The sequence below is a fragment of the Acomys russatus genome, chromosome 3 (genome assembly GCF_903995435.1).
Source record: "Acomys russatus chromosome 3, mAcoRus1.1, whole genome shotgun sequence".
Lineage (NCBI taxonomy): Eukaryota > Metazoa > Chordata > Mammalia > Rodentia > Muridae > Acomys > Acomys russatus.
Genome location: NC_067139.1, coordinates 84,430,743 through 84,456,938, shown reverse-complemented (window position 1 = coordinate 84,456,938; position 26,196 = coordinate 84,430,743). Strand labels below are relative to the sequence as shown.

Genomic DNA, 26,196 nt, shown 5'->3' with positions numbered 1-26,196 from the left:
ACAAGGGCAGCCTAAGCTATGTAGGGTGACTCTGTCTTGAGAAACAAAACAAAACAATGGTGGGAAATGTTGCTATGTGTAGAACACTTGCCTAGAACACACACACAAGGCCCTTGGTTCAACCCCACACATTTTATAGTTTATAGAGATGGAAGCCAAGTCATTACCAAAGAAGTGTCAACATTTGGCTGAGGAAACTACAAATGTGCGAAGAAATGGCTGCTGTCCATCATAATACTATCTGTGACAAGAGGAAAAGGGTATGACAGGGCATTCTGGTATCTACCAAAGTTCTATTTTCTCTGGGTATGTTTATTGAATTTCATGTGTTTTCTGTACGATGTGTTGACTTGGTGTTGTGTATATGCCTGTAGATTTCCAGAAATTAGCAGTCAAGGCAAGAGGGCCTCATAGTGAGACCTACCTTACAAAATCAAACCTGGGACCACAAGTCAGTGGTAGATCACTTCCTAGCTTTCCTGAGGCCCTAGATTTAATGCCTAGTACTGCAAATAAAAGAGAACTGAAGCCGGGCACAGTGGTACATGCCTGTAATCCCAGCACTTGGGAAGCAGAGGCAGGAGGATTGCTGTGAGTAAGAGGCCAGCCTGGTATATAAAAGTGAGTCCAAGACAACCAAGGTTATACAGAGAAACCCTATGCTGAAAAACCAGAGAGAAGAAGACACATAGAGAGAAAGCAGAGAGAGAGAGAGAGAGCGCAGACACACACACACACACACACACACACACACACACACACACACACAGAGAGAGAGAGAGAGAGAGAGAGAGAGAAGAGAACTAAAAAGAAGGAAGGGAAGGGAAGGAGGGAGGGAACTAAAACACTAAAACCAAGCTTGGGCATGGTAGCACACCTATAATCCCAGCATTTGGGAGGTGAGGGCAGGAGGATTAGGAATTCCCTGCAAGCTTCTGTAACAAGTTTTGACATCAGTCTGGACTATAGGAAACTTGTCTTAAGCAAATATACAAACTCCAGACAAAACAGTAAAACCCAAGGCAAGCAAGCAAGATCAAACTGAAAACATCTGAATCATATTCCACTTATCTGACATGTGGTCTGATTTTATTGACATGAGTCATGTTTAAGGCTAAGACCTTGGCCCTGTATAAAAGGTACCCGGAGTCGCATTTCTAAATCTATTTATTTTCCTAATTTTTGTTTTCACTGTTCCTTTTCTGTTTAAATGCAGAATCAGCTATACAATAGTTTGTTTGTTTGTTTTGGGTTGTTGAGACAGGGTTTCTCTATGTAGCCTTGGCTGTCCTGGACATGCTTTTTAGACGAGGCTAGCCTCAAACTCACAGAGATCCACCTGCCTCTGCCTCCCGAGTGCTGGGATTAAAGGTATGTACTACCATGCCCAGCTGGTTGGTTGGTTTTTTGACAGGGTTCTCTGTGTTAACAACCCTGGCTGTCCTGGACTCACTTTGTAGCCCAGGCTGGCTTTGAACTCACAGAGATCCACCTGTCTCTGCCTTACCCCCCCCACAACCAGTGCTGAGACTAAAGAGGTGCACTACTGAGCCCAGCTGGTAGCTAACTGTCCTGAGGGGTTTCTGCTGCTGGTTGGAGTGTTTTACTCTGCTGAGTCAGCTATCCCAACAGCACTGTGGGGGTAGAGACACATTCCCATGTTACTGAGGAAGGGATTGAGCCACTGTGTCCAGAAGGCAGTTTCAGTTCCCTCTGGCTATTTATGAAGACGGGAATTTGACTGTTTAGAAATTATACCATTTCTTCTGAGGTAAGGTTGTGCATACTTATGAGATATCATACAATGTTTAGTATGTACTGTGTATTGTTCAAATTAGGATGCACTTCCCCTCAACTGTCATTTATTTGTGCTAACATTTAAAATTCTTCTCTTTCTTCTTTTCTTTTTTTATTATCTCTGAGACAGGGCCTCAGTCCTGGCTGTCCTGGAAGCTCTGTGACCAGGCTGGCCTCCAACTCTGCTTCCATCTCTTTGAGGTATTATCCTTAGCTACCTTACAGTGCAACAGAACACTTGACCTTAGGACCTGATCAACCTTTCCCACATCGTCTACCAGCTGTATTTTTGTGTAGTGTATTCAGTTGCTGCCTTGTGGTCCTTTCTTATCTTTAGTAAACTTTTCTTCCCTGACTAGTTTTCCAGTGTTTTCTTGGTGAACACTCAGCATTTCCTCATCTAGTTGCTTCTTCTGAGGGGTTTTCCAAGAATTCCATTTTATTTGAAGGTTTTCCTTTTTTCAAGGAGACAGGGTTTCTCGGTGTAGACATGGCTGTCTTGGACTCACTTTGTAGACCAGGTTGGTTTCGAACTCAGTGATCCACCTGCCTCTGCCTCTCAAGTGCTGGGATTAAAGGTGTGTGCCACCATGCCAGGCTACAAGTTTTTCTTTTATTATATATACTGTGTTCCGCCTGCAGGCTAGAAGAGGGCACCAGATCTCAGATCTCATTATAGATGCTTGTGAGCTGCCACGAGGTTCCTGGGAATTGAACTCAGGACCTTTGGAAGAGCAACCAGTGCTGTTAACCTCTGAGCCGTCTCTCTCTAGCCCTAAGGTTTTCCTCTTTTTCTAAGCTCATATAATTCATACTATTCCTAAACAGGGAGGTTTTCCTTAGCAAATGCTCCAGTTCATGTGGGCTCATTGCGCCCTCTCTCTCTCTCCACCTTATTTATGATCTACAGGGATGGGTCAGTGGTTAGAGCACTTGGTGCTCTAGCAAAGGACTCTAGCACCCTCGCTCCAGGCCCAGGGCATCCATTGCCTATTCTGACCCTCAGGGCACTAGGTGTGCATGTGATGCACACGCCTTCAGGCAAATACATTGATACACATAAAATAAATCTAAATCTTATGTGCCCATGAGTGTGCGCCACACACGTGCTGCCACCCTCAAAGACCAGAGAGCTTGGAGCCAGAGTTACAGGTGTTTGTAAGCCACCGATGTTAGGGCCTGAACTCTGGTGCTCTTGAAAGAGCAGGAGGCAACCACTGAGTTATTTCTTTAGTTCCTCATTTTGGTTATTTTTGCCTCTCAAAATGTGATCTCAAGCTGGGCGTGGTGGCGCATCTCTTTAATTCCAGCACTGGAGAGGCAGAGACAGGTGGATTGCTATGAGTTCAAGGCCAGCCTGGTCTACAAAGCGAGTCCGGGACAGTCAAGGCTACGCAGAGAAACCCTGTCTGGGGTGGGGACACACCAAAAAACCAAAAATTGATTTCAGAATTCAAGCTGAAGTCTTACTACTCAACTCTATTCCAGAGACTAGCAGTAGCACTAGCATTATGTAGAATCCTTCTCGTCTCTCTGTAGCCCTGGCTGGCCCAGAACTCTTGAGTCCTGAGACTGAAGGTGTGTTCCACCGTGCTCAGCTCATCCACGATTTCTTAAAAAACAAAGTGTTCCAGACGTGGTGAGGCTGTGTAGTTGGAGACGTTTCCCCAGGAGATTTTTTACATATACGTCGCTCTACCTGCAGAGGCGGCATGGAGCCTGTCACTGGGTTACACCGCCAGCCCACTTTCTTTCTTAAATATTCACTTTAATGATGTGTATGTGTGCGTGAGTATGGGCATGCGAGTGCATGCGGGGTGCCTGTCAGAGGTGTCAGGTCTCCTGCAGCTGGGGTTATGGATGGTTGTGAGCAGCCTAATGTGGCTGCTGAACTCAAGTCCTTTTCAACTGCCTAAAAAAAAAATCCTTCATATTTTTATTATGGAGAATTTCTTTTTTTGTTTTCCAAGACAAGGTCTCTCTGTGTAGCCCTGGCTGTCCTAGACTCACTTTGTAGACCAGGCTGGCCTTGAACTAATAGAGATCCACCCGCCTCTGCCTCCTGAGTGCTGGGGATTAAAGGTGTGCACCACCACGCCTGGCAGGAGAATTTCTTATGTATACAATGTCTTTTGGTCAAATCCACTTCTGCTCTCCTATTTTCCCCAGACCATTTCTAACATGTTCCCCTGTGAACTTCAAAAAAATAAAAATAAAAATGTAATAACCCCTTGCTGCCCATATGCACAAAGATAACGGGGCCATTCACTGGATGATTCTTTGGTTTGTGTGTTTCTTTGTAGACAGGGTTAGTGTGTATACAGTTCTCTCGCCCTGATGATAGGCTCCTTCCAAGTGCTTGGATTTTGAGACATGCTATTATGTTCAATCCAATCCAATCCAATCCAATTTTTTGAGCTGTAAAATGGTACTTCCACGAGATGCCTAGACAGTGCCTATCCTAAGAGAGGTCGCTAGAAATGTTAGTTGTCTGGCTGGCCTTGGTGGCCCAGTTGTCAGAAAGTAGAGACAGGAGAATCAGGAGTTCAGGGTTGTCTTTAGCTGCGCAGTGAGTTTGAAGCCAGCCTGAGCTACACAAGAGCTTGTCTCAGGTAAAGAAAGGTGTGGCTCTTGGTTCCAGTCAGCTGGGAGGAAACCAGCACAAGATTGGGCACTAGAGAAGGGAGCTTCTGTGCGTCTGTGTGGGACAAGATTCCTAACCCTAACACCGAGCAGCCTGCTCGGGCCTCCTTTTTTTTTTTTTTTTTTTTTTTTTTCTTTTTCAGATTGGGTCTTACTGTGGCAGGCCAGTAGGGACTGGCAGGGAGGCTAGTCTCAAACCCTCAGAGGCTGGGCTGCCTCTGGATTAAAGGTGTGCATCACCATATTAGGCTACATTTGTAAAGAGTAATGCCTTCTTCTAGAAGGTCCTACTATGTGAGGCAGACCAGCGTTAGAAGAAAGTCTACAAAGACAAATGGGAAGTGAAAACAACACGTATAAAAAAATGGGAGGAGACAGCATGGACGAGGTCTGTGGCCTGGCCTCCCAACACTCACGCGTTTTAATGTCAAACTGTTCACGTTTTCTATGAGCCTGGGGGTGCTCTACCCAGATGGGGTGCTGCGGTCTTGCTAGCCTAGAGCCTCAAATCACATTCTTCTCACGCGTCCTTCCAGGGCCTCAAGCTCGGCCAACACCTCTGTGGGCAGATCCTGGTTGACTTGCTCGGTCAGGTATCTCCGGATATCACGAACCTCCTGTTCCCAGAAGTCCTTGGGGACAGAGAACAGCTGAGTGGTGTCTACTGCTCTGAGGCCACTGAGATCCAGGGCTCCTTCCTTTGGTACTAGCCCAATGGGGGTCTCCTGGGCACTGTCTTCTCCTTCCAAGCGTCGGCAGATCCAGTCTAGCACACGCGCGTTCTCCCCAAAGCCTGGCCACAGGAAGCGGCCTGCTTCATCACGCCGGAACCAGTTGACGTGGAAGATGCGAGGTAAGCGGGCTCCGCCGCGTTCCGCCATGCTCAGCCAGTGTTCCAGGTAGTGTCCAAAGTTATAGCCAAAAAAAGGCCGCATGGCGAAGGGGTCGTGCATAATGACCTTTCCTAGGAGGACATAATGGAGGGCAGGTGAGGAATCGTCTTCCTTTCTCGGGAAGGGAAGGGTGTGCTGCTTGCGGAGGTTGGGTAAAAGTTCACAATTCTGAAATATCTTCAGGGAAAGTGAAGAGAAAGGGATGGGAGAAAGGGCGATGGGGCGGGACCCCTGTGGGAGCAGGGACCGGGAATAAGGCTGAGGGGCGGGGGTCTAAACTCACCTTTGTGTTCAGCAGCCGCAGTGGACTCAGAGCGCATGGAGCTACCTACAAACACGCCATGACGCCAGCTGAAGGCCTCGTACACCAGGGGCACGCCTAGGACACAATGAACAGGGTTACAGGCAACACGTTTAACTTTCTGACCTCACGCCCTTCGCAAAATCCGCATTCACCATGGGAGAAGGGGCTAGACCTCAGCTGGAGGTCCAGAGTGCTGGGTCTTGTGAGGTTTTTTTTTGTTTTGTTTTGTTTCTTCCCTCAAGACAGGGTTTCTCTGAGTAGCTCTGGCTGGCCTGGAACTTTCTTTGTAGACCAGGCCGGCCTCAAATTCACAGAGATCTGCCTGCCTCTGCTTCCTGAGTGCTGGGATTACAGACACGGGGCCACCATGCCCAGTCCCTATGAGCTTTAAGTGCGAGACATGGGAGCTCGACCGCAGAGCTGGACCTTTATTACAGAGGCACAGAGCCCACAGGCTGTCTGTTTACCTTTGGGTCTGCGGCCTCCAAAGATGATGGCGTCAACAGGGACACCCTCTGCTGCTTCCCAGGCTGGGTCCATGATGGGGCACTGGCGCGCCGGGACACAAAAGCGAGAGTTTGGATGTGCACAGGGTTCCTTGTCACCTGGCAGAGGAAATGCAAAATGCCATTACCTGCAGGGTCTCATGTCCACTCTCAACACAGACACACATGAGTACATAACGACACATTTTTTTTCTTTTAGTTTTTCTTTCTTTCCTCCTCCTCCTCCTCCTTCTTTTTGTTTGTATGAGTCTGTTCTGTGTGCATACCAGAAGAGGGCATCAGATCACATTACAGATGGTTGTGAGCCACCATGTGCCGGGAATTGAACTCAGGACCTCTGGAAGAGCAGCCAGTGCTCTAAACCGCTGAGCCATCTCTCAGCCGGCTTATAGCTTTTCTCTTCGCGATGCTGGGGCTTGGCCCCCAGGGTCTTACACGTGCTAGGCAAGTCCTCTGCCACCAAGCTCCCTCCCCAGGCGTTTTTGTATGGGCTGATTTGGTTTCATCAGCTACATGTAACCTTGTGTGGTAAGGAAGAAGGGGGAAGGCACTCAGAACATAGTCCCACAAGGATGGGGCTATCTGTCATAAGGGTGCAGCTACAGAACAGCGGGAGAGGAGCTGAGGTTTGACAGGGCACTTGGACTGAGACTGAAGGAAACAGAGCTAGCTATGGGCATGCGATTATAATAACTTTCTCCCCAGAAACTTTATTTGCAGGGTTATTTCCCCAAATCTAATTTTCTAGCATCTAAAGCAAAAACCAGGAATGTCGGGTCAATATTTCAAGCAATGGGCTTTCCATTAACAAACCAGGGAAGACAGTCTTCTGAGCCATCACAATGCAAACAGGAATAGCTCTCGTCATACATTTATTTATTTGTTTGCTGTGTTGGGGGTTAGGGGTTGTCACAGCATGCATGTGGAAATCAGAGGACTTGTTCAGTTTTCTTCCTCCATGAGGAAGGTCCTGGGGAATCTACCTCAGGTCATCAGGCTTGGTGGTAAGCGCCTTAATGTGCTGGGTAATCTTCCAGCACAGTGATTGGCTTTAAAGCTAACGGAACTTTGGTCATTTCTCTGGGCCTGCTCAGACCCTGACAGACTTGTAGGCTAAGCCATGAACTCAGTCAGGAAAGCCAAGGAGCCCAGCGTTCGGCACCCTCAGGTCTGCGCATGCGTGAGCTCCACCAGCGGCACTCTGTACAGGCACAGTGTCCAGTGGAAGACGATGATCAGATTATAGCAGGTGGGAGCCATAGGCCAACACGGCTATCCCTGCTGACTCCCAGCCTAGGACCCTTGTGCAGGGTGTCTATGGCTCTGGGACCTAAAATGATCATGTGACTCTAGTTATAGCAGGAAATTCAGAGTTGATGAAAGGGCTGGGTAACCAGCTTGGAGGGAAGGTTATTGTTATCTGTTCTTTTGGTTTTGTTTTGTTTTGTCTTTTGATTTCTTAATTGGGTGGGGAGACTGAGGGGGACTTAATGACGGCGTTAGAGAAAATAAAGGCTGAGCAAACAAGGAGGTTGGCGGCTAGGCCGGTCTGGAAAACTCAAATTTAGCTTCCAGTGACCACAAGCCTGTCTTCTGCTCTTCTGTAACTGCAGAAGGCAACAGAGAGTTTACTGTTGAGAATACAAGGCTGCAGGAGGGACGGGTCTCTAAGGCACCCTGGTAATGACAGGGCCAGGAAGTCAGCCTCCAAGTCAGTGGAAAGTGCCAGCCTGAGTCCCAGCAGCATCACAGCGTGGGGGTGGGTGGGGGAAGGGCAGGGCAACTTCAGACACTGCTATGCAATAGGAACGCAGCAGCCAAGTGGCAAAGGAGTCTTAGGCAGAGGAGGACACGGGCTTCCTTCTTTCCTCACAGGTCAAATATTCTGGCCCAGTTCCAAATTTTCCCCCGCAACAACCCATCTACCTTATATTTACTATCGACACATGCTATGTATCTGACAGTACGCTAGACTCCTTTATGTGTCATTTAACCCTCTCCTGACCCTAACGTACAAGTACCATGATGAACTCCACTCAGTTGGTTGGAAAAACTGGAAAACTTCAAGGGAGGTTAAGTAATTACTCAGATCCCCAAACAATGATTAATGGATTAGGGATAGGAACTGAGATCTTGCCTGGTGTTGGAAACTATAAAAAGCTAGGGTTGTAGAGGGTTTTCTATCATTAAAATTGCTGTAGCTGGGGCTGGAGAGATGGCTCAGAGGTTAAGAGCACTGCCTGCTCTTCCAAAGGTCCTGAGTTCAATTCCCAGCAACCACATGGTGTCTCACAACCATCTGTAATGAGATCTGGTGCCCTCTTCTGGCCTGCAAGCATACATGTAGGCAGAAAATTGTAAACATAATAGATAAATCCTTTAAAAAAAAAAGAAAAGAAATTAAAAAAAGAAAAGCCACACACACACACACACACACACACACACACACACACACACACACACACACACACAAATTGCTGTAGCTGGAGACTGGCTGCTTTTGCAGAGGACATAGGTTCAATTCCCAAGCTCTACATAATGGCTCACAACTGTCTGTAATTCCAGTTCCAGGGGATCCGATGCCCTGTTCCCTACATGCATGTGGTATGGAGACACACTTGTAGGTAAAACACACATCCATCTTTAGAAAAAAAAAAATAGTGCGGAGCCCTAGGGTCTTTGCCACAATTTCTTCACCCCACATACCAGGTTTCCAGGGTTTTCCCAGCCAGGAGGTGATGGTGACACCAGGTGGAAGAGGCTGGTCGATGCCCTCCCAATATACACCACCATCACTGGTCTCGGCCACATTGGTGAAAAGAGTGTTACTCTGGATTGTGGCCATGGCGTTGGGATTGGTGGTAGCAGAGGTGCCGGGGGCCACCCCAAAGAAGCCATTCTCAGGGTTGATGGCCCGGAGTTGACCTGCCAAAAGCAAATGGCCAATTAGGGAAAGCTGAGGTGTGAGGCTGAAGGAGGCCCTTCTCTATCCCTTTTGTGGATCCGATAGAGATCTGGAGTTGCTGGGCCAACCGAGGTATGGGACCATGTTGCCGTTGAGGAAAAGGGCCCCTCACCTTCACTGTCAAACCTCATCCAGGCAATGTCATCCCCCACACACTCTACTTTCCAGCCTGGCAATGCAGGCCGCATCATGGCCAGATTGGTCTTCCCACAGGCACTGGGGAAAGCCGCTGCCACATAGCGCTTTTTCCCTGCAGGGTTAGTGATGCCCAAAATCTGTGTTGGAGATAAAGGGAAAAAAAACAAAGTCACCAAAAGTGATGGCATGGCTGCATGGATAAGGACAACTAGCAAGTAATGGGGTAGGAAGCAGGAACCGGACACTAATGTTTACTCATTAAGCAGGTGTCCTGCCGGGCCACAAGGGCTAGGGTAGTCCTTTGAACAGCCTGGGGCTAAAACTTCAGGCTTTCAGCTTCACCATCCTGGCACCAGGCAGGAAGGAGGCAAGGCTGAGGCAGATTGCCAAGGCTTCCCCAACCACCCCCTCCTCCACAGCTGCTCGGTTCCTCACCAGGCCCTCACCAGCATGTGCTCTGCCAGCCAGCCCTCATCCCTGGCCAGGCGAGAGGCGATGCGCAGGGCAAAGCACTTCTTGCCCAGCAAGGAGTTACCACCATAGCCGCTGCCGAAGGAGACGATCTCCCGCTGGTCTGGCACGTGGCCAATCAAGGTTTTTTCCGGATTGCATGGCCACTGGCCCACAGGATCCCCTGGAGACAATGGGGTCATAGTGCCGCTGGCAGTGGTATCAGAAACCAGGGTGACAGGGACTGGAGGGATCAAGGATTGACTCAAGAGACACCTGGCAGTGTCCAGGGGTAGCTAAGCCCCCGCTTCAGCACCCATCAGCTTTGTTTTGATTTGAGACAGGGTCTCTCTGTGTAGACTTGGCTGTCCTGGACTCCCTTTGTAGACCAGGCTGGCCTTGAACTCACAGAGATCTGCCTGCCTCTGCCTCCCGAGCGCTGGGATTAAAGGTGTGCGCCACCACGCCCAGCTACCCGTCAGCTTTTGTGCCTCCATCAGACATGGCAACTGACTTCTGAATCTTGTGTAAACTGTTCTCCAAACGACGTTACTGCAGTCCAGAATGCTTCCCTGGGCCTCGGGAAGTAAATCCTTCATATCCACAATTTCTCTGTGGATGGATAAGATTTGCGGCCCCCTCTGAGTGGAAGAAGGTCTCAGCGTCTTTCCTACTCTAGATGGGGTGGTACTCACCATGCCCCGTCAGGGGCTGACCCACTGAATGCAGACATTTGATGAAGTCTCCATCTCCCAGGGCCTGAAGCACGGGTGTCCCCAGGCGGGTCATGATACGCATGCTTGCCACCACATAAGCTGAGTCAGTGAGCTGCACTCCGATGCGGGCCAGTGGCGAGCCCACGGGACCCATGCTGAATGGAAGCACATACATGGTGCGGCCTGTGGAGGAAGGTGTCACTCGGATGAAGGCTTCCAAACCCAGGCACATCTTCAGTGCCCCTGCCTCTGTGTCCCGGCCTTGTTACCCTGCATGCATCCTGGGAATCTCTCGTCCACAGCTCTCTGGAACTCTTCTGGGGACATCCAGTTGCCCAGCTGCCCACGGGCCCCACCAGCCAGCAGGGGCACTGTGTCTCGCTGTGAGGGAGTTACAATCACCGTCTTGCTTTCTACCCGTGCCACGTCCCTGGGGTCTGTGCGGGCCAGCCAGCTGGGGAGAGGATTGCCAGGGAATAATGGCTAGTAGATTTCATTACCTCCAGGCCTTCTCTAAGATAGGGTCTCACCAAGTAGCTCTAGCTGTCCTGGATCTTACTATGTAGATCAGGCTGTCCTCAAACTCACAAGAGATTCACCCACCTCTGCCTCCTGAGCACTAGGATTAAAGCCGCGCATCACAAAGCCTGGCCAGACTCATTTTCTTTTCTTTTCTTTTTTTTATTTTTTATTATTTATACAGTATTCTGCCTGCATGTATGCAGAAGAGGGCTCGAGCTCTCATTATAGATGGTTGTGAGCCACCATGTGGTTGCTGGGAATTGAACTCAGGACCTTTGGAAGAACAGTCAGTGAGTGCTCTTAACCTCTGAGCCATCTCTCCAGCCCCAGACTTTTTTTTTTTTTTTTTTTTTTTTTTTTTTTTTGGTTTTTTGAGACATGGTTTCTCTGTGTAGCCTTGGCTGTCCTGGACTCACTTTGTAGACTAGGCTGGCCTTGAACTCACAGCGATCTGCCTGCCTCTGCCTCCCAAGTGTTGGGATTAAAGGCACGCACCACCACGCTCAGCTACCTAGACTCATTTTTTAAGTCCAACTTTGACTCCAGGTCTGCCTGCCTTATTTTTCTTATCCAATTGCATTTTAGTCCCTTTAGGTTTTGTCTCAAGAAGTAGTTTCCCCAAGGCCCAGCCTTGGAGCCTCTACCCCTGGTAAATGCTTCATCAGGTAGGAGGGAGCAGTAGGTGCCCCACCACCACCACCAAAGCAAGAGCTCCAATTTGTAAATTCGTGTCACTTTCTTGTTAAACGTGAGCACATTCACTTCCTGGTCCATTTCCCCATAAGCCTCCACTCTGGTCCATTTCCCCATAAGCCTCCACTCTGGCTCATCCCACTGGTATGGTCTAGAAATAGCTTGTCTTGGCTAACCCCAAGAGACCTCAGTCTAAGTGGTAGCCTTCATCTTGGGGGGTTGCTAGTCTCAAGGCTTACCAATTCTTATACTTGGGGAGCTTCCGGATAAGACCCTGCTCTTCTAGCAGGGCCAGTATGGCAGTGTTCTCAGCCTCAGTCCCATCACAGATGTGGATGGCCTCCGGCTGGCACAGATAGGCACTGCGTTCCACAAAGTCTCGAACTCCAGCTGGCAAACGGCCCATATCTCCACTGAGCACACGTAGGGTTTGGATGCTACGGCGCGGTGACCAGCACCAGGGCCTCAGCCCGCGCCAGCTGAGCCTGGAACAGTTAAAACAGAGGCAACAATCCGGTGGCTATCATGGGCGACAGGCATCGGGTGGGACTGAAAGCACGTCTATCTGCTCGCAGGCACCACGGAGCCAGGCTGTGGCTGCTCTGTGGAATGCCCTCAGCCTGCCTGCATTTGTGGCCTTTAGGAGATAAATGTCTCCTGATCAGGGAAGTGGTCAAAGACTCCCGCCCAAGAGTCAAGAAACTGCCCAGATGTGAGCTTCATAAGCTATTAAAAAACAAAACAAAACAAAACAAAAAACAATGGCATCCATGTTCTTTTCAGTCACAGTCTCTATGTTCAAATGGCAGCTAGTCTTATCTTTTCCTCTGGGTGTAAATGTCTCAAAGGGCAGAGTGTGAGATGGTAGAGCCTTCTTCTGGGGTCAGGCTCTTAGATTTGGATTCTTGCACCAAGACAATGGATGTTGGGGTTTCAGGGAGTGCATCTGTTTACTTGGGTCAACAAGGATAGGGACTAGTTAACTGTTTTGGGTTTTTTGTTTGTTTGTTTGTTTGCTTGTTTCTTTTTTACTAAGCGAAAGGCTGGTCAAGAGGAATAATGTCACTGGCATTGTCCTACGGGGCCACACTTAGATTCTCAGAAAGGCCTCTGTATTGTTTGCCCCAGTATGCTCCCGATCGATCGTGGGGCTGCTGCGACAACCAGGAGAGCAAAGGCCAGGAGAGGTAGCTACCCTTCTCTAGGCAAGACCTCCCCCCTGCCAGAACCGCACGGTAGACTGTGATGGCTGGAGCCTGTGCAATCCCTTAGGAGCTGGTGGTAGGTAGGAATGCTAGAGGACAGCAAGCTCAGCTCACAGGCTACCTGCCTGGGAAGGGAGAAAATGGAGCCCTTGCATGTGGGAGTTTGGGCTTGGGTGGGGTGTTTTTTAGAAGACAAAAAACAAACAAACAAACAAGAAACAAAACAAAACAAAAAAGTAGCACGATTAGTGTGGCCCTAATGGGTAGGGGGCACAGCAAAGTAGGGCTCCTTGTGCCTTTTTATGCCCAGGAGAAAGCTTATTTCCTGCAACTTGGCTCCGGTTGTCTCATATGAAGCACTGCTCTCCCCCCCAGCCCCCCCCCCATCCTCCTGCTGCCTCCAAGAGGGACCTTCTTCCTAGCCTCCACAGACCACTCTCACATGGACTAACCAAGTAAAACCTGAAAGGGGGTTGGTAAGGAGTCAGTTCAGACTCTGTGTCAAAGACCATTGTGGGGGGGGGGCATTCAGAGAGGAGATCCCATTCTTTGCAGGGAGGGCACCAGCCAGAGCAAGCTTGCCCCCTTCTCCCACCCAACCTGCTAGAGGAAGAAGTCAGCCAAGTTAAGAAGACAGCTTGTCGCCCCCCCCCCCCTCTCTCAACTTGCTTCCTTCCCCCGTCCCCAGCCCCCAGGTCCCCGAGGCTCCTCTGGGCTTCCTGCCAGGCTCCATTCTCCCGGGAGGCAGCGAATGTTTACCTTCTACCTTCCCTAGGGAGCTTTGAGCTCCCGGCCCCTAGGGACTCAAGCCCTTTGGCCTCAGGGCCTTAAGGCTTCCTTCTCACAGTACTGAGGGGTGGACCAGGAGCCCCCTGTTTGAAAGAATTACATTTGGTAAGTAAAGCGTTTGCAGAGACAGGGGAGAAGGGGGAGGAGGTTGAGAGTGGCAGATAGAACATCGCAGAAGCCGGCAGGGAGGGGTAGGAGAGCAATAGAGGCTGGGAGACCTCGCGTGGCTGTGGATGGGCACAGGGCGGGGGATGCACCATCCTGAGAGCCAGACTGATAAACAATCGCCCAGCCAGTTTCTTCCTCGCATGGGAAAGAAGCGGAGGCAGTCCCGATGGTGGAGCGAGGTGTGGGTCCCGGGCTATGGGTCACTCACCGCAGGCCGGGGAGGTACAGAGCAGCCATGGCACCTGGACTGGCGCTGCGGGAGGGCCACAGGAACCAATGCTGTCGGAGTGACAAGGAAGGCAGGGAAGGAAGAAGCGTGGCAAAGCCAGAGGGAGCTGAGGTTGGGCGGGAGGCGCTTAAAAAGGAGGCGGGCAGGCGCGGGGGCGGAACTTAGCTGGTTCTCTCGTCCATCAGTAGGTCGGCTCACTGGCCAGGGTTCCGGGGCCCCCAGCTCTGTGAAGCCTCCGCCCCACATCATGCCCTCAAGCCATTGGAGGCTTGAGTTCACCTTAAGCCCCGCCCACTACGAGGCTCCGCCCCACGACCCGCCACGCTGCAGGGCTACTGATGTAACTTTGAAGGCTGTTGCTCCTTAGAGAAAGGAACCAAGAGACATCGAACGTCAAACAAGCTAAGAACGAGGGGTGAGACCAGGGGTGGGGAGCCCAGGATAACCATAGTCTAAAACCTCGGGGATTGGTTTTGCCTTTCCAGAGAGGTCCTAGCCTTAGGCTTTTCTTTCCTAGGGTCTCAATAGGGTCCCGATGCTAAATTCTCCTTAGTCCTCAAATAAAAACAAAACCAAACAATTGTTGTCCGTGGCCACCTTCTTATCAAAGGAGTTTCCTCTAGCACCATGAAGTTGGTAGGGTCTTAACAGGTTCAGGGACATTTCCTTGGTCGTCTACTCCCCCATACCCTACCTCACCCCTGCCCAATTCCAAGGAACCTATCTGCTCTCATCTTGCCACTATCATACAATCCTTGAGTAATTTCTCTTTTTTTTTTTTTTTTTTTTTTTTCGAGACAGGGTTTCTCTGTGTAGCCTTGGCCATCCTGGACTCACTTTGTAGACCAGGCTGGCCTCGAACTCACAGCGATCCGCCTGCCTCTGCCTCCCGAGTGCTGGGATTAAAGGCGTGTGCCACCACGCCCGGCTTCTTGAGTAATTTCTCAACTCGTCGTTCCAATTTGAGAGGACTGGGTATTACGATCCAACTGCTGTAGCACTTTACTCTCAACACAGCCATGGTGGATCCTCTTTCTTTCTGATAGCGGCTGTGACTTTTCTTTGGAGAACCATCCGGTCGTGTGGGTCTGACCTTGCTTCTCTTAGGGCCAATTCGTGTGGCCCACACTTTGGCCGCAGCAATCAGGATAGGAGATAGGGACATGAGATCCCCGTTTGAGACTTTTTTTTTTTTTTTTTTTTTTTGGTAAACTTTGGACTCGAGCTTGGTTTCCGCTGGCTTGCTGAGTTGGTAGAGCACAACCTGGCTCTGGTGGGTGTCAGCTTGGTACTGTAAAACATGAACATGCCTGAGACCCAAACAGAGCAGGGAGACGAAGATCAATAGATCTCCCCTGACCCTCCCTCAGACTTTATTGAGACATCTAAAGGCTTCTTAAGCCCCCTCTTCTTTTGGGGGGAGCATCTGAGATGGAAACTGTGAAGGGAGATGCTGGGTTGTGCCGGGGACTGAGTTAGGCAAGGCTTCCCTAGTAGCTGAGGGCTTCTCTCTTCCTCTCCTTGCTTGCTGGGGCAGGTGATGCAGGTTTTTTTTCCCTTGGAGGTCCACGTGGACCCCAATGGCTCATCACTCTGTTGCTATAACCAAAATTGTTGCCATATCTGGACGTGAGCTTGACAAAGCGTCTGTTGAGAGCGTTGCTAGTCCCACTATCCAAGGTAGAACGGATGTTGCTGTTAAGGTCTTAGGAGGCAAACTGGCCCCTTTATAAGCCCAAGGACATCCTTTAGGGGGCCCTCCAACACCTGCTTTGCCACTTTGTTTATTTATTTATTTATTTATTTTTGAGACAAGGTCTCTCTATGTAGCTCTGGCTATCCTGGAACTCACTATGTAGACCAAGCTGGCCTTGAGTGTACAGAGATCCAGTGTACCCCCCCCCCCCCAAGTGCTGGCATTAAAGGCATGTGCCACCACACCTGGCCACCACCTTCTTGGTGTCTCCCAAATGGCAGTCTTCTCCAGGCAGCATGTCAGATTCAGGGCACACAGTGGAGTAGGAACACAGAAAGCTTTGTTAGTGAGCTTCCTGCTCTCCTCAGGCATGGCCTTTGCCCACAGCTTTGCCAGTCACCAGGAAGTTTGCCAGTCCATGGCCATCGCGCCCGGCAGTTTTGGCAGGAAGGGCACCTGAGATATTCTAGGTGACAGTGACAGCGTGGAATGTGGTCATAAGTCCCCTGATGGATGACCACACCTCACCCCTATGCCCTGCTCTACGGTCTCTGCACCAACACTCTGTCCATACTCACCTTGCCGCCACCAACTCACTCCTCGACTACACTTTAGGCCTCGAGGTGTTCACACTGCTGTCAGCATGCTAGACTTTCTCAAGGTCGAGTTATCTTGTTCACGACCTTGCTCCAGCTCCTGCACCATCGATGGGCTAGCAAGTTGCCCCAGGGAGTTCCTGGATCAGGCTAAAGTATTTTCTTCTAGTTCTCCATAGCCAAGTAGACACCAGGACCTTTAGAATGGTTCTCCCGATTAGCTCTTAAATCCATGTGTATGCCCTGCTTTGTCACACCTGACTTTATGCAATCGCTTTCAAGGCCCTTCTTGGACTGTGCCTACCAACACCCCATCTGTCTCTGTGTGTAGCATCACTTTGGATAGAGGAAGGATTTGGTATTTATGGCGCGCATAGCAGGTGCTGGGTTCTGGTCTAGCAGCTCTGCATGCACGTCTCATTCAGTCTGCAATAACTTTATCTTGATGATGCAGACACTGAAGTTTAAGTCATTTGCTCAAAATCACACACCTGGTTAGCGGCAGAAATGGAAGTTGGCTCCAGGTCTTTCTGACTATAATTATGTTTTTTTTTTTTTTTCCTTCACTGCAATCCTATAATATTCCATTCCCTCAGTTTATTGTTAGCCAGACCCCATCTCAAAAAAAAAAAAAAAAAAAAAAAAAAAAAAAAAAAATGGAGAGAGAAAAAAAAAAGACTCCTAAGAATCTTAGACCAGGCACAGGCATAAAGTCTCTAATCTGGCCCCTGGCAATGCCAGCTATCACCTCTACCTCCCTGCTAGCCTACCTGTCTTTTCTCTGCTTTGCAGGGAGAATTTAATAAACTGAGTTTTGCTTTTAACTGTCCCTTACCAGTGCCTCCCCCCCATGTTAGTCACTTGATAAATGATGACTGAGTGAAAGAATGAATGATCCCACATTTGTTTTCCTTTTGGGGACATTCTCACTATATAGCCCTGGCTGGCCTGGGCTAGCCTTGCCTCCCAAGTGCTGAATTTAAAAGCATGTAGCGCCACACACCCAGCAAGCCCTGCATCTCTTCAGTCGTTGCCCACCAGTTCCTTACCCATTTCAGGGAGACAAAGCAAGGACATGCTGTAGGGTTTTCTTGCCTTGCTGTTGCTTGCTCCACTCTTCTTCAGCCTGCACCCCCAATCTCAGCCTGCACCCCCAATCTCAGCCTGCACCCCAATCTCAGCCTGCTCTTCAATCCTCAGCATGCTCCCCTAACCGTAGCCTGCTGCCCCAAGCCACCTCAGCCTGCTCCATCAGCTGGCACTGTGTCCACGCAGTACCACCAGGGGGCAGGGTGTGACCAGGCATGCCCTGCTCTTTGCCCCATCTCCTGGCTCCTCCTTAGGGACCATCTTGGTTTATCTCTTGGCTGTCTCACAGATTGGCTAGGGCTGAGAACAGTCCCAATTTATCAGAGAGAGATATTATCCTCAAGTCCCTGTTGGACACTTGAAACCACAACAGTAGCTGGGCATAGTGGTGCTCGCCTTTAATCCCAATACTCCAGAGGTAGAGGCAGGCAGATCTCTGTGAGTTCAAGGCTAGCATGGTCTACAGAGCAAGTTCTAGGACAGCCTACACAGCCTACACAGAGAAACCCTGTCTTAAAAACCCCCACCCCCCAAAAAAAGAGAGAGAGAGAGAAGAAAAAGAAAATACAATAGTAGCAAGTACTCAAGTTCCATATGCATCTACACTTTTCTTTTCTTTCTTTCTCTCTTTCTTTCTTTTCTCCCTTTTTTGGGTTTTTTGAGACAGGGTCTCTCTGTGTACCCTTGGCTGTCACAGACTCACTTTGTAGACCAGGCTGGCCTCAAACTCACAGCGATCCACCTGCCTCTGCCTCCCCAGTGCTGGGATTAAAGGAGTGCACCATCATGCCCGGTTTTCTAGATTTTTCTTATGCAAATGTATCTATGATAAAATTTGATTTACAAATATTCATGTTAAGTGATTGATAATAAAGTGGTAAGGAACCAGGATGGTGGTAAAGTCCCAGGCAAACACAGGGAACTGAATCTGGATCCCCAGTACCCAGGTAAGAAGCTGGGCTTCGTGGCAGACATTTTTAATCCTAGTGCTGAGCGGTAGAGAAAGGAGTTCTATGGTCACTGGCCAGCGGCTCTAGTCAATTTATGAATTCCAGGGTCAGTGAGAGACCCTGTGTCAAAAAATGGGGTGGAGAACAATAGAGAAAGACACTTATGCTGACTGTGGACTTCACATGTGCACTTGTGGGTACACACACACACACGCACACACACACACACACACACACACACACACACACACACACGCCTGGGCTATATGACTATAATCTGAGCACTGGAGACACAAAGAGGCTCTCTGGAGCTTGTTGGGCAGTCAGTCTAGCTGAGTTTGTGAGTTCTAGGTTCAGTGAGAGGCCTTGTCTTAAAACAGAAGGTGAGTGATAGAGTAAAACATTCAACACTGGCCTCTGGCCTCCATGTGCACATATGGGGGTATGTACCTGCATTTACACATGCACACATGCAAACATGTACATACATACACACACTACATACACCCACTGAAACAAATAGGTTAAAAATAATAATTGTCAGGCATAGTGGTGCCCGCCTTTGCCCCCCCCTCCAACATAATATCTTTATTGATAATTTGGGGATTTCACATCATGTACCCTGATCACACTCACCTTCCAGTCTTGCCTTCTAAAAAGCAAAGAAAAAATAAAGGCGGGGGGGGAAGGTGGAACACCCAAGTCCAATTTGTGTACTCCGGACACTCACTGGAGCATGGTCACAATCCCTGTGGCCCACCCCCCCCCCCCCGAAGAAATCTGAGTCCGTCTCCTCCTGCACCTCACCAGAAGCCATCAACGGTGGGGGGCCACCCTTTAGTATCCTTATCACAATCATTTAATTTAACAACAGTTTCTTCTCCTTCCTCCTTTCCTTTCAGTCCCTCCCCCAAACCCCCACCCCCACCCCCACTCTTCCTCTGGCAGGGGGCCGGGTGTTGTGGCTGCGGCTGCGGCACACGCTTTTAATCCCAGCACTCGGGAGGCACAGGCAGGATGATCTCTGTGAGTTCGAGGCCAGCCTGGTCTACAAAGTGAGTCTAGAACAGCCAAGGCTACACAGAGAAACCCTGTCTCAAACCAAAAAAAGAAAAAGAAAAAGAAAAAAAAAAAAAAAAAAAAAAAAAAAAAAAAAAAAAAAAAAAAAAAAGAAAGAAAGAAAGAAAGAAAGAAAAGCAAAGAAAAGCAAAGGGCAGGCCTCCAGGGATATCAACCAAACATGGCATCTCAAGTTACAATAAGATTAGGCACCTCTTCTCATATTGAGGCTGGATGAAGTAAGCCAGTAGGAGAAAAGGGGGCCCAAGAGCAGGCAAAAGAGATGGAATCAGTCCCTGCTCCCACTGTTGGGAGTCCCACAAGGAGACCCAGCTACACAGCCATAACACACATGCAGAGGTCTTAGGTCAGCACCAAGTGGGCTCCCTGGTTGTTGGTTCAGTCTGTGAGCCTCTATGAGCCCAGGTGGGCTGAATTCTGTGGGTTTTCGTGTGGTGTCCTTGACCCCTCTGGCTCCTGCAGTCTTTCCGTCCCTCTTCTGCAGGTTTCCCCGGGCTCCTCCTAACGTTTGGCTGCTTAACACAATGTTTAAGAGTTCTCTTTGATGGCTTTCGATTTAGGCTGTTATCTTGGAGGTTCGGGTCAGTAGGGGCTGTTACGGAAGCCGTCAATGTCTCTCCTCAACTGTGTGTCTGCAGGTCACCGATACCACTGCAAAAGTAGCTTTCTTTCTCTTTACAAGTCAGCGGGAGTACAGATCCCGGACCTCGGCATGGTTTCTGGCAACAGTGAGGACCATGAACACTCAGCATCTCACACGACGTTCAGGACCTCCACCTGGGCCCTGGTGGCATCGTGGACATCAGCATCACTTTCTGCTGAAGCACAGGCCTTGGACACCAACATGGTCTCAGGTGGCAGCATAGACCAGATGGACCTCAGACATCAACACGGTCCCAGGTGGCTGCACAGGCCACCCATGTCAATATGGTCCTATGTGGCAGCACAGGCCACAGACAATGACATGGCTTCAGGAGAGGCACAAACCGTGAACATCTGCATGGCCTTAGGTGCTAACACAGACCACGGACATTAACGTGGCCTCAGGTGGCTGCACAGGCCACTCCCATCAACATGGCCCTTGGCAGCAGCATGCCTCACAGACAACGACGTGGCCTTAGACAGTGGCACAGACCACAGGCAATCACATGGCCTTTGGTGGCAGCACAGGTCTAGGATATCAACATATCCCTTGGCTGCAGCAGGACCACACACCCACACGTGGTCCTCAGTGGCAGCATGAACCATGGACATCCACATGGCCCTCAGGGTTCATCACGGCCTGGGGCAGCCGAACAGGCCACTGATAGCAGCATGGCCTCTGGGGGAAAGTATGGACTATGGAGGCCATTCAAGGAGGTCCAACCCAGAAAACGAGCCACTCTTCACCTTGGACATCCTTTCACTGCTCAGAGCCGGGGAGCTGAGTCTGCGCAAGCTCCAAGCTGCTGCATAGCACCCTGCCGGCCTTACTGAGCAAGGACATGCCCTTCCACTGGCAGCTGGCTTCTCTCACACCTGTCATAGCTGTCTTGTCTCTAATTTCACCTCTCTCCACTTCACGTGCCCTGGTCCATTTCTCTATCCTTCTCACCTCTCCAAGACAGTCATTCATCATGGTGGCATTGGAAGCTGCAGTGTGTCACACCGTATGTGTGTGTGTGTGTGTATGTGTGTGTGTGTGTGTGTGTATACATATATATATATATATATATATATATATATATATATATATATATATATATTTTTTTATTTTTTATTTTTATTTTTTCCCGAATAGCTTCACATGGAAATGTTCATTACAACAACTCACTGGTCTGGTTCAAGGTCTCTGGTCTTTGTCACACCATCAATACTGGACCACTGCTGAGTCTTTTCTCAGATGTCCTGCTGTTGCCCAGAGTCAAGGTGGTGCTGCGGCCCCAGTTCTGTGGGGTCAGTCTCTTCATGCACTCCAGCAGCTCACAGATGGAAGGGATGTTGGGGTGAACCAATGCAAAGTGCTGAATCTGTGTCAGGATGCGAGCTGAGTTGGTCAGCCTGGGCCTTAGGTGGCCAGACGGGGCCTGCCTGTGGTACATGCCTTTAATTCCGGCACTCGGGAGGCAGAGGTAGACCAGCACGGTCTATATCGTGAGTTCCAGGACAGCCAGGGCTATGTAGAAAGACGTCACAAACAAACAAGCAGAATAATAAGAGGGTAACTATGCTGAAGTTGTGTATATGCAGCCTTTCTTTTTGTCCTGAGGCCTCTCTGTGTGTCACTAGCTGGCCTAGAACTCACTATGTAGACAAGGACGGCCTTAAATTAGCAAAGGTCTGTCTACCTCTGCCGCCTCCTCCTCTTCCTCCTCCGCCCCCCTCCTTCTTCTTGAGACAGGGTTTCTCTGTGTTAGCCTTGGCTGTCCTGGACTCTCTTTGTAGACCAGGCTGGCTTCGAACTTACAGAGATCCGCCTGCCTCTGCCTCCCGAGTGCTGGGATTAAAGGCGTGCACCACCACTACCTGACTTGCCTCTGCCTTCTTTTTTTTTTTTTTTTTTGTCTCTGCCTTCTTAATGCTGGGATTGAAGGTGTGTGTCACCATACCTAGCCTTACAGTCTTTTTCAGAGTCTCATTGTACCCTTCTTTCTATGGTGTGAGATGATACAAAGCCTACATGGTGAGACAAAATATGGCATAGGGTTAGGCTGCCTTTGACCCCATGATAGGTCAGAGGAATTACTTGCCTTCATCATGACTCTTATACTTTGTGGCTACTAGTAAGTAAAATAAGGGTTAAGTGCGCACAGGAGACGTGATACCAGAACAGCGCTATCTGCTGACTATGACAGCTGCCATCTGACTTAACTGCAAGCTGCCATCCAGCATGGATGCACCAAGGGATGATTCATTTCCTGTGAGGAACAGGGCAAAAAGCTTTGAGATTTCGTCACAGTACTCAGCATGGCACTCATAGTTGTTTTTCTTATTGCTGGGACAAAAACAGCCCACATTAGGAAGGTGTCTGCGTTGGGGGTCAGTTCACTAGCTAGCTCAGAGGCTTTAGTCCATCATGGCTGACTTGGTTGTTTCTGGGTCCGTAGAGAGACAGAGGGGATAGGAGTGTGTGGAAAAGGAGGAGGCTCACCTTATGGCAGATACGAAGCAGGAATCAAGACAGGAAGGGTCAGGTCAAGCTATATCCTGGAGGACACAGCCTAGCGACATACTTCTTCCAGCTGGGCTTTCACAGCCTTCCAATAACACCATCAGATTACAAATCCACCAAGAAACCAACCCATCGATTAGACCAGAACCCTCAGAATCCAATCCTTTCCCAAAGTCTATTGTCAGCTGGCAACTAACCCCCAATGCATGAACCCAGAGGACACATCACAGTCCAATAAGGGCAGTATGGTATCATAGCTATAACTTCTGATCATGGTGGTTCATGTGTGTAACCCTAGCACTGAGGAACTCAGACCGGGAAGAGCACCATAAGATGGAGGCTCACCTGGGCTACAGAGTGAGAACCCTGCCTCAAAACCAAATGGATCAACAACCCAGACAACTGACCTAATATTTTTGGGCCACGTTTGGCCACAGGTAGGTGAAAACAGAGCAGGAAAGGGTGCTTAAGTAGATCCTGCTGTACTTCCTTAAGCCCTGTGGCCAAACGGAGTTGTAGCTAAGGGAACCTTCTGTACATACTTAAGCACGTTCTGTGCCCGAAGGGGACTGTTTTGGCAAATGCAATGCCCTTTCGGTGTTGCGTATTTAATGCCTGGTCCTTATAAGAATGTAGACGCTTACCTCTTTGCCTGAATTTGGAATATCTCTACAGGCCCATTGCAGCTCCTCACCTCCTATGGGTCACATGGATTGTACCTGCAACGTTAATTCAACTTTTCCCTCTCTCCAGCCCTTTCTCTCACTCCCCTGAAACTCCTTCCCAATAAGCCGGTGTATCCAAGTGGGGGGACGCAGCAAGAGCTGCGTGTTTATATGCAGCCCCCCCCCCGGAGTCAAACATGGTATAAAGGAGAGGACGAGATGGTCCTGCCTGAATGTCTGTGGCCGGAAGCTGCACCACTGGACTTCAACATCCCCAAACTGCTTTCATATGTCAAAATCCCAGCTCTAACTCTGAGTCCACTGCTCCCCTGCACAGACAAAAGGTAGATTGGAATAGTTCTTTCCTCCTCCTCCTCCTCCTCCTCCTCTTGCTCCTCCTTCTCTTCTTCTGTTTTTTTGAGACAAGGTTTCTCTGTGTAGCCTTAGCTGTCCTGGACTCACTTTGTAGACCAGGCTGGCTTTGAACTCACAGAGATCCACCTGCCTCTGCCTCCTGAGTGCTGAGAATAAAGGCGTGCACCACCGCTGCCGCCACCACCACCACCTGCTGGAATAGCTCTTTTCACGGACAAATGTGATCCGGATCGTGTCACCCCTGACAAACCTGCAGGAACTTCACACTGCTTTTAAAGAAATCCTAAGTCCTTGACGTGGCACGCCATGCTCTACCTTGTCCCTTCTTGCTTGTCACCATTTTTTTTCACCTTCTTTATGCTCTTCCCTCTGCCTTAGAGCTTTCCATATGTCATCCCCGCAGCCTGGAATCCCTACCCTCCTCACACTTTCAGGCTCAGTTATTTGACCAATCTTAGTTTAATGTGACTTCCTTAGGTATCCTGCCCCTTTACTTAAAGCCTATTTGCCAAACATGGCTTCACGCCCTACCTGGAACAGGATGACTTGGAGAGACAGCTGTAACAACGAGTCATTGCCTTTAACGTCCACTGAATGCCACATGTTCTTCTATAAAATCTTGCTTGCTTTCCCACCCCACCTTCGTCATTTTAGAGCATAAAATGAGAATGCAAACTAGTGCTGGGCTCGAAGCCTTTCAGGAGCATTAGTCCACCGGCAGCAGTTCCTGTCCTCCACATGGGTGTCGGAGTGCTTATTCCAGAAAGAATCCCTTATGGGCTCTATCAGATTCCATCTTCATGGCACTCGAGAGATGGATCACCAAGTTTAGGCTCTTGCCACTAAGACTGATAAATAACCCGAGTTAAATTTCTGGGACCAACAGAATAGAGAGAACTGACACCTGCAAATTCTCCTCCTCCTCAACCTTCTTTTTCTAAGATTTATTTACTATGTATACAGTGCTCTGCCTGCATGTACACCTGCAGGCCAGAAGATGGCATCAGATCACTTTTTAGATGCTTGTGAGCCACCATGTGGTTGCTGGGAATTAAACTCAGGACCTCTGGAAGAGCAACCAGAGCTCTTAACCTCTGAGTCATCTCTCCAGACCAAAGATTTTTGTTTTGTTATGTTTTTCAAGACAAGATTTCTCTGTGTAGCCTCGACTGTCCTGGACTCGCTTTGTAGAGCAGGTTGGCTTCGAACTCATAGCAGTCTGTCTGCTTTTGCCTCCCTGAATGCTGGGATTAAAAACATGCTCCACCCTGCCCAGCTAAAGATTTCTTTCTTTGCAACTTGTTCTTTTATCTACTCTCTTTCTCTAGATAAACAAACAAACAAATAAACATTACCCCTTCATGAGCTAAAGTCTCCCAGCATCTTGCTCTTCTCTGTAGCATCTCAATCAAAAAAGCTTGCTTGTACCTGTCAAGTCCAGCTTCTTTAGGGGCTGAGACATGAGGATCACTTAAACACAGAAGTCCCAGGCAAGCCAGGTAATATAGTCAGATATTTCCCTATTTTAAAATAAAACGTGTGTATGTGAATGATTTACTTTATTTTTATTTCATGTGTGTGAGTGTTGTGACTGCATGCTGTGTAGAGGTCCCTCAGAAGGCAGACGAGGGCATCAAATCCCCCGGAACTGGAGTGACAGGTGGTTTTGAGCTGTTGTGTGGGTTCTGAATACAACCTGGGTCCTCTGGAAGAGCAGCTGGTTCTCTTAACTGCTGAGTCATCTCTCCATCCTGTGTGTAATTTTTTTTTTCAATGTAAGACTATCTTTGTGCTTGGGACAAGAGTACAAACAGTAATCTATAACCTTTGTGCTTAAATATGTGAAATGAATAATTCATGTGGGCCAAGTGATATGAACTTTTAATCCCAGCTACTTGAGAGGCCAACTGAAAGGATCAAAGTTCAAGGCCAGCCTGGCAACCTAGTGAAACCCTGCTCTCTTACTCAACGACACCCCATGAGAGTTCAGTGGTATAATGACTAACAGAGTGCTTTCCTATCACCTATCAATGCCTAGATTCAATTCCTCAGTCCCTAGCACTTCCATTAAAAACATAAGTAATTTAAGGTAATAAATATTAAATAAAACATGTTCTTAATTTTTCTGCATTTACACATACATTTCATAACAGTCTGGAAGGGCTTCCTCAAATTTGGTGTTTACCTGAAGCGCCCAGGGCTCCGTACAGAATGTGGTGATGTGGGGAAAGTCAACTTTCAGACTAGGGATGCCACCCAGGTAGTGGTACTGGGGACATGTGTAGCATAGTGAGGTCAGCCGTGGGGGGGCGGGGGGAAGCCCAGAGGGAATGTCTATGCGATCCCTGGAAGCAGGTTTGAACTTGTTGTACAGGGAATTTCTGGCTACCTGGAGTGTGATCCTGAGGAACCAGGGGTCTGGGCCAGACAAGGGTGGTTGTGTCACACTGTGGGGGTGGGTTCAGCCACAGAAAGACCAGCATGGACCTTCTGAATCAGAGGACACAGGGCGGAAGCTACTCTTGTGTAGGTGTAAAGCAGTGGTTTTCAACCTGTGGGTAGTGACCTTTTTGGGG

At 49.1% G+C, this 26,196-nt stretch overlaps 1 protein-coding gene across 1 annotated transcript; it reads right to left on the bottom strand.

The window, feature by feature from the left end:
* Positions 1-4,785: 4,785 nt before the first annotated feature.
* On the bottom strand, positions 4,786-14,247 carry Pck2 (phosphoenolpyruvate carboxykinase 2, mitochondrial). Its single transcript, XM_051143115.1, has 10 exons — positions 13,998-14,247; positions 11,867-12,112; positions 10,682-10,866; positions 10,392-10,595; positions 9,693-9,880; positions 9,221-9,383; positions 8,850-9,068; positions 6,105-6,242; positions 5,617-5,712; positions 4,786-5,404 (listed from the first exon to the last, which is right to left on the bottom strand). Exons 1-10 carry the CDS (start codon positions 14,024-14,026, stop codon positions 4,950-4,952), a joined length of 1,923 nt encoding a protein of 640 aa, XP_050999072.1. The 5' UTR covers positions 14,027-14,247; the 3' UTR covers positions 4,786-4,949.
* Between the last annotated feature and the right edge of the window lie 11,949 nt (positions 14,248-26,196).

What these genes read in the sequence shown, in the direction of transcription:
- Pck2 (XM_051143115.1), bottom strand. Translation starts at nt 14,026, where the DNA reads ATGGCTGCTCTGTACCTCCCCGGCCTGCG. An exon ending in CTGTACCTCCCCGGCCTGCG is followed by an intron (nt 12,113 to 13,997) that starts GTGAGTGACCCA and finishes TAACTGTTCCAG; the next exon opens with GCTCAGCTGGCGCGGGCTGA. An exon ending in ATTCCCAGGATGCATGCAGG is followed by an intron (nt 10,596 to 10,681) that starts GTAACAAGGCCG and finishes CTTCCTCCACAG; the next exon opens with GCCGCACCATGTATGTGCTT.